Here is a 12,841-nt window from a genome sequence, read left to right as displayed (position 1 = left end):
CGCCTTTTTCTCGTCAATGTTTTCACCGAGTCACGTTTCCCACCGCCCCTTTATTTACCAATTATACACCTTGGAATATTTTTTCCCGCAGCTCGCTTGAAACAACAGGGTAGTTATTTCTGTGCGTTCGCTCACGCTCCAGCAATGCTACTGTGCGTGGAGAATTTCAGCAGGTGCGAGTTGTTTTGTCACGAGCTCGTAGGAGTCCTGTTTCAGGGTTTATATCCCACTGTACAAGTAAATGCTGCGATAGTAATCGAGGCAAGGACGAACGTGTCAAATACTTATTTCATTTCTTGATTTATGGAATTTTAGAGCACGTGTAAATAAATATTTAAACGAACAGCTTTAACCAAGGAACAACACACTAAAATGGCTATCGTAGAAAAACATTATAATCTTCATAATACTTGATCTGTAATCATTGTTACAGATATCAGTACTGTATATATAAATAAAAACCGTAGTATCTGATATTCTTACTCTCTCCACTATATAATTTATTCATCCCTTCTTTAAAATTTAAAAAATTGAATGATAAACAATACTGCTTAGCTCTTCGTATTGAAACAAAGAAAAGTTCTCAAAAATCAGACGACTCCGTTATCTTCGAAAGAGAAGAAGATGCGAAGGAAGAGGTCATTGATTCCTGTAATGATAGCTTTGAAACGACCAGCAGCTTTGGTGGCTAGGCAATAAAGCGATCTTAACTATTCATTGTTCTGTATAATAACGGGAGCGAAACGACCGTGCCAGACGTAACGGGCGGACTTATGCGCCTTCGAGAAGAATGCAAAGCCATATCTGCTCGGCAAAAAGAAGTTAAGCGAAGTTAATGTCCCTAATCGCGATCGGTGGCAAAATTACACCCTTCGAATCGCGAACGAGCGAACGATCGTATTTTGCTCGGCTCGTAAAACCAGACCGAAAAAACGGAGGGCTCCGTGCAGGAAATGGTAATACGCAAGAAAACTCGATGACTCGGCTTGTTACTAAAACACACTGCGAAACGTGCCAAGTTCTTTTCGCACACTCGAATTCTCAACTCGTTTTGTATAAAGTGATACGCGAACGAGGTAAAAAGAAAAGTAACGAAGTTTACACGACGTAAATTTAATTACGTGCGAATACTAGTATATAATCGATACTGTTGTCATAAATAATTAACAGAACGACGTTGAATTTGAAATCAGTTCGAGATTTCAATGACATCGGTTAGCATTATTTAAATAATGCAGGTTCCCCTTGTAATTCTATTTACCATCATGGTCATGCTTTGAGATTGTTTGCAAATGTGCATTCAAGTAAATAAAATGTCACGAATTCAGTGTATAAGACTACTATCTATCGGTACGTTCTATTTTGTTCGGATAATTGGTGAAATTTCAATTTCACATGTACGGCGAAGTAATTGGAGCAATAAAATCGCGGGAAAAAAGGGGTATTGCGGGAGAACTGGTTTGCTGTCCAACTTTCAATGGCAAGTTATGCATGATTTATTGCAACTTCGTTTAAATCTCGTTTGGATCCTATCGGTGTACGCAACACAAACGAATAGGAGAACTGTTCATAACCATATAGGCGAAACCTTGAAATCCTTGCATCGCATTACAAGACCATACACGTAACACGTAGAAGGCAATGCGCAACACTTTAAGGAACACGTAGCAGCCCTGACGATTATTATCATTAAGATTGCGCGTACATCGGTCCATTATAAATAAGCAAATAATTATCGAATTTTTCTAATCAGATCGTGATGATGCACACGATCGTTCACGGTCGCGATTGAAACTAAATTTCTTCCTGAGATGAGTCACAATGTTATTTGTATGCTCATTATTTTCTATTATTTTTTATCTATTCGTGTATTTCTGTAAGATTTGTATGATATTAGAAGATAGATTAAATTATTTTTTGAAAATACTTTACTTTAACGGTAAAGTTACAATACGTTAATGTTTAATAGAACAGTTATGGAACTTCCTGGATTCGATGGGACACGACAACGATAAATTACATTTGTTCCGTAACAACGTAACACTGTATACTTGCGAATTAGGAGAATCATCGAAAGCGATGGAGTTAATCTTAATTAAATCTCCTCCAATCATCTAACATTGCGTGTACATTAATCTTCGAGGCTTCCTAGTGTCTAACACAAAATTCACTCTTTTATTCTATTTGCTTTCTTGCGTGTAACTATCTATACGTAAGAAGATAAGAAGTCCGCTCACGATCTTATACGTAGATTCTCTTATCAAAACGTATAGTTCCTATACGCTGTAGTGCATGGTGCTCCCTTCGCGTACCTTTAATTCATTTCCTGTACTTCTACGAACGCTTACATCTTGCAGATAAGATTTTTGAATGGCCAACATAACACGCTTTAAAGAACTGCACGAATTTTAAAATAATACCGGAAAGTACATAAACACATGTTGATTAAAAAAATCAGGCAACTACTATTTGAAAACATGTATCACGACACTAAATTACAACGCTATAAATACTTTATAGAGGCTCGTTAAAACAAATGACAATGAAGAGATGACGAATAAGACACAAGAAGAATTTCCATGGTTTGAAAAAAAAATAGTTTATTGTAGTGACTACTTCAATTTCTTTATACTTCATAAAATTGTAGATTCTAGATTGGAAAAGAATAGTAACGAAAAAATATTAGACAAATTCCTGAGATCTTCTTTCGCAATTAAACTGTTAAATTGACGAATCATTTAAAAGAATTAAGAATGGTTTAACATAACGTTTCTATAGATTCGCGTTAACGTTTTACATAATAACATGAAGAGTTTCAGTAAAAATCCAACAACACTAATCGTAAGTATCGCACTTACGTAGAAAGAAAATTAATTATGATACAGGAAACAATTGTCGAACTGTGGAACGAAAAGGCAGCAACCGCGGATTATCATCGTCCCGTATGCTTAAAATGCCAGGTGATTTATTAACGAACCTGTTCCAAATCGTAAACAACGCTAACGAATCGTAAATGCTGTGTCGTTAAATAAACGCTCGGAGCACATCAGGCTCGTACGGTCAAGCATTGGTAGAATTCGTACGATTCCGAGCTCTTAACAACAGGCTCAACACGTACACAGGATACCATTCGCACCAAGGTTGAAAAAGAACTCTATGTTGCCAACACGTTTACGTTTAGTGCATGCATATACATCAGATGTGCCAGACAATGTCTCACGTACTAAAATAACTCGTAATGTTTGATTCGCTTATCCGACGAAAATTGCAGCTATGTTTCATTAATAACCAGTTAATTAGAAAAAAGACGATTATGCTAAACGGCGTGAGTTATTTGGAGCATAAATTGTGCCCGTGATGCCGTGATTTGATCATTTGTAATTAGTAATTAGTGTTTCAAATTTGTTTATTCGGACCAAAAAGAAATCTTTAGAAGATTTTTATACGAAATAATTATCACAAAATGGAGAGGAAATTCTTATAAAGATAACACGCCTTTAAATGATAATACATATATAGAAATGAACAACGATAGAAGACGAATATGTGCATAGCCTTGCCTTATTAAATTAGAAAAAACCGATTGTTTGAATGTCTCTGAATCAATTTCGTTGTACCGCGGTTTCAACACGTCCAGGTTACACCATATCCTGTATTGTTTCACATCGGCAGCCAGCGTGTATACATGAAGATCCTTAAGCGGAGAATTTTGACTTAATTATCGTTTGGCCAGCAGTGATTAAAGAACGCGCACGTTCATGGACAAGACGCGACGTAAAATTCTATTTAACGTTCGTACGCCGATAGAAAGCGCGATCGCATAAGTAATTTGCACGCACAGTTAGACGTTCGTTTGAGAGTTCATCAAGTTGGCATACGACACCTCCCTCGACACGCACAGAAACGCGTTTCCGCCTTTCTAAACGAATGCAAATTAAGCGAACGCGATTAAAGCTAATGCGATGGACACAGTCCAACGATAGCTATCGACAAATTCTTTTATGGCGTGGGAAATTTTTCTAGACGAGGTGAATGCGTTAGTTAATCACCGTTAATCCTTTAATGAAATGATCAGGCAGCTATCGTGTAATTAAATAATGTAAATAATTAGAATGACAGATTCTAACCTTGAAATGTTTGAACATAAAGTAGTTTAATTACACTAGCGATTATAGATATAATGACTGGCAGTAGTATCCGAGCATTTACAGGACCTTCTCATGAACATGTGCGTGTTTCCAAAATATTTAATTAATTTAAAAATACATTAGTACGTTACAAGACACTTGGTAAAAAATTAGTGTACAATATGAATAATATTGTACGAAAATAAAAAGATATACCCAAAATATTAAAATTTACACTACTCTTACCTTTCAAACATAATTTTGATAACGAATAAACTTAAACAGCAAGAAAAAAATTAAACAAACTATACTTGAAAAAATTTCATCCGAATGAAGCAAGTTCAATGAGAAGTGTCATTAAAACGAAATGATCGTGTCGCAAAGCTGCCTCTCTGTATAATGCACACAATTAAAAATGAGCAGTGAAACAACCGACCGACGGATTTCGCTAGAAATTACGTAATTCGAACCTTCGCTACGGATGTTACCTCAGTACCAGTTACTTCGACGTGAATTATCGAAACAACGGGGACAATGCAGTTCAACGACATACGTGATCGTCAATCCTAGTAGAGAGTCAAGTCATCTTACAAACTCTTTCCTCTTTTGCATTGAATTATGAGCGAGGAATCTGTATAAATCGAGAATCATTCCAACATATCCACCATGAAATCCTTTTGTTTTTCATATCGTCAATTGCATTACGTTACATTATTTAATCTTGATAACTTATTTTGAATTAAAAATTTGCGAAAACTTTATTATACTACACAGAGTATCGATGATATAGGATTAATTGAATAAAAATAAGATGAACTATATTAATTCTAATTAATAATGAAAATTTCTAATAGAAATTTAACAATTATTTGAATTTATTGAAATTAACAAATATTTGAATAGATGAAGTATTGAAAATTTAATTACAAGTATCCGAATCATGAAGTATATTTAGAAGTTAATATATACGAGGAATTACGCTAAGAATAATAGATTACAGTTTCTAATAATGGCTTTCCAGGCGTTTCTTAACGCGCGTGGCAAATTTATGATTGTTTCATGGTTCTATTTATAAATAACAACGTAGACCAAACACGGAGGCGTGTGAAAATATTTGACGAAGGTACGATTTCGCTTAAATTTCGACGACACAGAAACCAAAGGGAAAATGAAATTTCCCCGTGAAAAGTAGGCGTGCGTTAGAAGATTACTTCGGAAAGGCACAAGGCCTTACTCGGCGAACGTATAATACTTTCACAGAAGCGTTAGAGCAAAGGTCATTCTTCTCTAGCAAATCCAAGACGGGTAACAAAGTTCAAGCATTCACCATCATACTGTTCTTTTCGAAACAGTACAATTGCCATATCGTAAACAGAAAACATTTATAAATGCTATTTATTTTTTCATTTCACGGTGAAGACTTCCAAAAGAATAAATTAATGTCAAAAAAATAATTCAAGTATTGTATTATCTTCTATAATGATTAGAAAATATGGCGTGAGTAATTGAAAATAGATATATAATTTACAAAATAGTACATGTAATTAACAATGCTAATATTTTCCTCACAGTAAGGTCATACGTCTTAAGAAGGTATCGTGACACACATTGTGCAACAAACATAAGCGATACTTTCGATAATTTAAATGAGCGGTGACATTCAATGCAAATCGTGATGTGTATGATCATTGCCGAGAAAACTCGAATGTATTGAATGGGATGAACAAAACGGGAAAAAGGGAGTCTTTTTCACACGTAAAAATAGTCCTTCGGTTATGTACTGATATGTAAAACTATGTTGAAAAAAATATTTAAAAAATGTTATCCCATAAATCTTGTAAATCCAGTAAAATTTACGAATGTAAATAATAATACTATGTAGTCGCGTATTGACGGCGCTAAGGGAAAATTCATATATAAACCCGTACTTCTACGCTCACTACCGATAGTATTCAAAATACACACTGTAGAATTTTTGTTTGTATGGTAGTGTTATTCATTGTATATATGTATACATATATATATAATGCAATATATAATTGCATATATATATATATATATATATATATATATATATATATGTATGCACATACACATAATCACATAAATATAGGTTAATGTTAAAAATCTCGATAATATTCAAATTTTTATACATTTGTAAAACATCGAATAATAAGTTTAGATAAATTAAACGAACGAAAAAGATGGAAGAAAAGGAGCAAAAATCATTCAATCTGACCTGTATGGACTCGGTGCCGGGCGTTGGTCTCGTTCACCGGAAGAAGATCGTCGTACTCCAGTGTCGTCACGTCCTTCGTATGAACCAAAACAATTACGCTCGTCACCAGCATCAACACCATTGTTACCACCGATCGGTTCACCGTCATTTTGATAGAAAAAAAGATTTGCGCTTACCGGGCACGAAAAATCCGTCGCGCGACACAGGGTATGCCGTTCGATCACATTTTCACGAGCCGCGAGAATCGGCGCTTCGAAGAGGAAAGCTCGAAATTATCGAGCGCTCGAAGCGGGAAGTTCGAATGCCGGAATCGCGTACCGGGCGTCAATCCTCGCATATTATTCAAACCCAAACGAACGCGACTATACGTGGACGAAACACGATTACATATAATATACGAAAGCGTCAATTCGTTACGATTTGCGCATTTTTCCCGCGCATTTTAACCTCGTACGACGCAAAATTGGCCCTTTGAGGGCGCGTAATCAATAGGTGCGCAGATCGAACGAATTGTCATAATTACTGCGCATAGAACAGGATCCGCGTGCGAAACGAATGCACCGTTCACGGATGAGAAACTCGAGGTCGGTGAAACTTTACGAATCCTCTTCGTCCGATCTCGTCCCCCTCGATTCGTGACACACGAAGGGCTGTCAGTCGACGGACATTACACACTCGTCGACTGTCACTCGCGTATACCTAATTGAATACGGCCTGCTCGGACGCGAAAATAAAAAGAATTATCTCAGACCGCGCGTGCTACCTGTTTTAAAAGAAGTGTGCGCTTGCCGCACGAGTCCATGCTGCACTGCTAGGCACCAGTCAGGTGTTTCAAGCAGCCGCCACGCGACATCCGCGCCATCTGTCCTCCTATCACCGAACTTTTGGCGTCGCGCGTAAACCACCGGCACGCTTTTCACGCGCACGTTCCTTACGTCGTTCTTTCTGTGTCACGTGGCCACTTGACTTCATTCATGGAGACAGGTCTTTTATACTACGAGCGTGTATGCGTAAGTATCAACCGGCTGCGTAGCTATGCGTCGTTCTTAACTCTTCTCTTTTTTTCCATCGCTATATGCAACACGGTTTCTGTATATACAAAGCGGGAATTATATTCATTACTTTATTATCGACGCCTCGATTTCTCATAGCCTAACAAGATATCGTCAAAATATCACTCGTTCGATAAATCGATTTCGATGCGTTGCAGGTCCTCCATAAAAATGCACGCAGTGTAATGAACGCTTCTACGAATCGGCCGCAACCAACCAAAACATAATCGATTCGAGGAAAACCGAATTTTATAAGCTACACGTAATCGAAAAATCAACACGTGTCTTATTCCCTTGCTGGTTTCTTATTCTACATGCACTCGTGATTCAACTTTAACCAATAAGTGGTATGGTAGTCATTTTCTCACGTAAACGGAATGGTAATATATGTACAGAACTCTATAAAAGTGCTTAGAAATTTACAGTTAACGAAAAAAGTACAATAGTATTATATATACATCATATTTATTACTGTAGTTAAAAACTGATTGAATCATACTGATTAACAGGTAGCCGTTACACACGACATCTCGCAGTAGCTGTTTTCCAAATTACTATCATTACCAAAGTAAAAGTTGCCTGGACGCGATAAACTTCGCCTTACCAGTTAGAGGTTAAAATCATCTTTACATCTATCGCTTTTTCAATCTTCCACAAATACCTCCAAACGTGTATCTTCCCTTTTATGATTGCCAAACTTAAAACATGGTGTGCAAACATTGCCCAACACCGGCGAACCGTTCGCCGGCTGCTTCTAAACAGTTTCCTGCACGAAAGCAGTCGCGATTCGTTCGTTACCTACATTTCCCTATCGGCGACGATTTCTCACCGCCCCCCCCCTCTCTCTCTCTCTCTCTCTCTCATTCTCTCTCTTCATTCCCGGCCTTAGCAAGGTAAAATCGCGCGTCGCAGTCACGTAAGCGTGGCCTCTCCGTGAAGAGGACACGGATGCCTCGGTCTACCGGTATTTAATTAAGCCCGGTCGTTCGAGAAAAAAAGCTGTTGGTACAGGAAGCGATGGGTTTCGAGTACGCCGAGCAGCGGACCGTAGTTCGAGCCCCGTTACGGGACAGATTCATTGGCGTAGTCCCAATCGATCGGCCAATGTCCTTTGCACAACGGATGTTTGTGCATCGTGGCGCCTCGACGCCGTTGCAGAATGCCGGTGCAACTTCTCGCTGGTATTCCGCAGGGATCGCGAACCGCGTCGACCTTAAAAATTATCGACACGAGACCCGAGAGTAATGGTCAGAGCAGAACACCGGCTTTGTCTTTGTCGCGCGTTCCCTTTTTCCGCTTTATCTCGCTCTATCTGTCCACCACGAAAGGCAAACGATCCGTGTTGTTTTTCAGCCTGACAAGAAAACGGACGGTCGATGCACTTTCAATCGCAGGTCGATCGCGATACGTAATCTCTGAGCGCACAGAGGCAACCAAATCGAGTAATGTGCATACTATGAGATTCGAATGGAAGAATTAAGATGAAAAAATACACGATTTGCCACCTGCATATTATTATCCTTGATAAACGTGCTGTCTAATTTTAGCATGATCGTAGGATAATGGGAATGAGATTTGACATAATGATTGTTTGCTCAATAGCGTAGAGTTTAGAAAATATGTAGAACAAAATGAGGAAATGAAGATCGAGCTGATTTCACAGGTAGTGAAGCTTTCTGTGGTTTTAGAATAGCGTAAAGTATAGAAGATCGTAAAACGTATCTTCCTTTTAATGAGCCACTACTATTCAACCATCTTTCTCACGTATGAAGAATTCACAATACTTTATTGTTCAGTCTCTGAAGACGACAGACTTTTGTCTCCTTCTAATAGTCGCTACAACATTAAAATATCTTCCGGTGTGATTGTAACTGATCGTAACTGATCGTAACTGCCAAGCTATTGCATTAACATCTGTTATTTATGATTAATAATTATTTAATGTTATTCTGTGTACAAGATGTATCACACTTAAGGTTTGGAATAACTTTCAGAAGGTGTTCAAGAGGAAAGTCACGGTTAATGCGTAATTTCAGTATAATGTCTAAACACTGCACTACGTACCAACGAAGTTCTTCTATGCTTCTTCATTTTGGTCGCCCTTTTTCAAGCCTTGGGGGACATATTCTCACGAAATCCGGTTCTACTGGTTTGGTGTTAGATACGAAGGTAAAGTTTAGTCTCTAGTGGCCCGGGAAATCGACACCTCTGTCGATTACTATACCGCAATGCACCGCATTAGATTAGTTCATTTATTACGTAAAAGAATATAGCTGTCGTCTTAGAAATAAGACTGTAAAATCTAAATCTAAACGCTATAATGAACAATTTTCATTCATTAGACTCAACTATTTATTTAAGTAAACTCCATACCATTCTGTATCTTTACAAATATCTCGAAATTAATAAATATAATCAGAGCAAAAATAAAGTTGATAATCCGATTTTGGCAGATGTTAAAATGATGCCAGTTAAATGATTTTCAATTAATTTGTAGATTAATCTCGATATCAACGTTTATCTTTGGTTGCAATTTCTTTCTCATTTTCACATGTTACGTACGAATAAATGAAAAGACATTAGCGGCGCTCACATTACAGGTTGTCACGTTCTCAAAGAAGATGATATTTATTACTTCAAATTGGTTACAAAATACGCCATAACTCTCGTATAATTTATGACCGTACCGATGGTGTTGACGATGCATCCCGTGAATACATCTCTCTCATATAATATTATACATACGAGAGCAATACGAGAGACCAGGTGTATTTAAATATTCATATGCTATGTATCACGAATCATACATCAGTTTGCGGCTACGAGCATTACAAACGCCTAGTCTACGCAACATATACAAAGTGTCTTTTTAGTAAAATCGTTAATTACCTCCCTTTTATCAATATGTGCAATGCTTATGACTTATGCGAAACAAAGTGATTTAAATAAATATAATGTCTGTCATTGTGAACTTAAAAAATATCACTTTTAAAAACGCCAAAGTATCCAACAAGTAGAAGAAGTTCTTTGAAATTGTAACAATGTATAGCTAGTATCGGGAGATAAATGTTTCACTCTGTATGCAAAAATATCATGTAGCCAAACACCATCTTCTGCACAACAGGTTGTTAATTCCTCTCTGTAAGATCCACGGCGGTGGGCTTCATTAAAAATTGAACTGGTCAGAATATCAGAGAGAAGAATAAATTTAATACGTATAAGCCATTAATTAGCGGTCCAATTGCTGATATTCTTATTATACAAGGAGGGTGTAACGTACGTAGAATGTGCTTCCAAAAAAAAACTTCGTAACTACATCGATTTGTTTGCTACGTTTGTATGGGAAATAAAAACTAACAACATTATACGCGCAAAATCTATATAGTACGTTTAAGCATGGTAAAGTGCAATCATATATTTACATAAAAATGTCCATAATTCATATATACCTGAAAGGCTAAAGAATATAAGCAGAAACCGAGAATAACAAGCCAGAGTCCAAAGACATCGCCAGGACCAGTCTTGGATCGAGCAACAACTCTATATCCTCACTGGAATAAACTATGCTTACTACAAGAATCAGCGAAAAAATAAGAAGATACTACGCTTAGACAAGTCGAACGATCCCGCTGATACCAATCACTACGTCGAAAAAGTTCAATAGCACTAGTTTTGCACTGAACGATCTTAACTTATTCTAAATCTCACAAATCTATCTACATTCGTCTTGGGACAAGAAATACCCCAATGGAACTCGTTCTGGGTTATAGAATCCTATTTACGTCTAAACAACAATTCAAACTTTAATGATTTATTTGCAACAATTGCATCGAGTAGTAATTCGGAAACTGAATTTGAGGATATGTCAAATCAATTTGAAAGGAATTCTCTTCGAAGGACTAGAGAGAGGAGAACATGGCAAGAAAAACAATTAACTCTACACAGACACATTTACAGCTGCCGAGTTTCGCGAGCAATGAACTCATGGGAAGTACGTACTTACTTACTTACATCGTGCTAAGATGCTGCTACGAATAACCGCAATACTCATCTCATTGCTATGAGTGTTAATACTTACAACATCAAACCTGTGTAACTATCGTTGCTCTATGTTTTGTGTTAATACAACTTTATCTTTTCGTACAAAATTTTGTCTAAAATACTTCTACCGATTTAACAGTTGTCTTTTTCTTTACAGACATTAAAATATCTTCGGAAAAGAAGGAGACACATATTTTACTTACTCCAACGCTACATTTATTTTAAACGTACAGCTTTAAAATATAAAATGAATATTTGCTTAAACAAGAGATACGTAATTGTCAAATGAAATTTCTGCCTTCTTCTATTGATGCATATTTATTAAAACTTAAGAATCACCCTTTCTTATGCCAATCCTGTGGTTCTTACGTATCTCAACTTATTGTATACATATTGAAACTACATTTATATAAGTGTGTAATGTGTAAATATTAAAGGCACATCAAACGTGAAAAACAGGTAATACAATTATTGGACGAACAAATATTGAATTAATTATTATTAAGTATTCAAATTAATAGAAAGCCACAGTAATTTATCAAAGTAAAATGTTAATAAATTTCTTTTGGAGAAAATGTTAATACAGGCACATACGTATATCTAGGAAATAATATCTTTGACAAAGAATTCGTGAACAATGTGCAATAGACTTCTGTATCACACACATAGCTCGAGGAACTTTTTAAAAGAATTTTTCTAGGCACGCACAATGTACACCAGATCGGACAGGTAAGATATAACGAGTGGGAATACAGAAAGGAAACCTCTATAACGGTATAAAATATAGTGGAACTGTTTGCTTGCAGAAAACAAGAAATGGAGTACGCAGTCTTTTTCCCCGAGGACGATCTAGATTACAGAATAAACCGCGCATTACGAAGGGGACCGCATTTCCTCAGGTTATCTGTGTATATGTTTGGTACAAGCAGAGAAGAAATTTCTTCTCCGGTACAAGACAAGATTTCCATACAACTTTATTTCAGAAACGTCTATTTGGGCGATCCTATACGGTATTATGTTTCTTTGTATTATGTTCTTTGATATTACAAAAAAAAATACCAAATAAAAGTACAAAGGTAGTTTATTATTAATATAAAGAACTAGAAGAAATAAACATATATTTATATGATCTTTTAATTTCATTAGCTGCAAAATTTTGTTTACACAGTCATAAAATCCCGCCACGACACGCTACCATCATTTTACCAATTTGAAATTTTCGCACGGCACCATTATAGCAATGTCTTAAGGCTTAAGTAATATCCTGAAGTGACAGCGGCGGATATTACCTACTGCAACTTCGTACAAAATAGACGTTACGAGGTCTGCCGATGCACAATTGAGAAACACTATTTGAATAATTTCCTTAGCAATAATTGCTT

At 36.7% G+C, this 12,841-nt stretch overlaps 1 protein-coding gene and 1 long non-coding RNA gene across 3 annotated transcripts in view; one reads left to right on the top strand and one right to left on the bottom strand.

Annotated features, from left to right (window-relative positions):
• Positions 1-7,114, bottom strand: part of LOC132904632 (serine-rich adhesin for platelets-like) — a 215,175-nt gene extending 208,061 nt beyond the window's left edge. The window contains exon 1 of the mRNA XM_060955291.1: positions 6,367-7,114. Coding sequence (XP_060811274.1) covers positions 6,367-6,514 — 148 coding nt within the window. The 5' untranslated portion in view covers positions 6,515-7,114. The remainder of the gene's footprint in view (positions 1-6,366) is intronic.
• Positions 7,115-7,257: 143 nt separating this feature from the next.
• LOC132904789 (uncharacterized) lies at positions 7,258-9,386 on the top strand. 2 transcript variants are annotated; one of them, XR_009657660.1, is made up of 3 exons: positions 7,258-7,376; positions 7,577-7,765; positions 8,772-9,386. It is a non-coding gene; the product is annotated as an uncharacterized LOC132904789 (long non-coding RNA). The 2 variants fall into 2 exon arrangements; XR_009657659.1 differs by having other exon boundaries at positions 7,928-9,386.
• The last annotated feature ends 3,455 nt before the right edge of the window (positions 9,387-12,841 follow it).

Source organism: Bombus pascuorum, chromosome 1 (assembly GCF_905332965.1).
Source record: "Bombus pascuorum chromosome 1, iyBomPasc1.1, whole genome shotgun sequence".
Taxonomy (NCBI): Eukaryota; Metazoa; Arthropoda; class Insecta; order Hymenoptera; family Apidae; genus Bombus; species Bombus pascuorum.
Note: the sequence above shows the minus strand (reverse complement) of the source record. Positions and strands in the feature narration are given on the sequence as shown.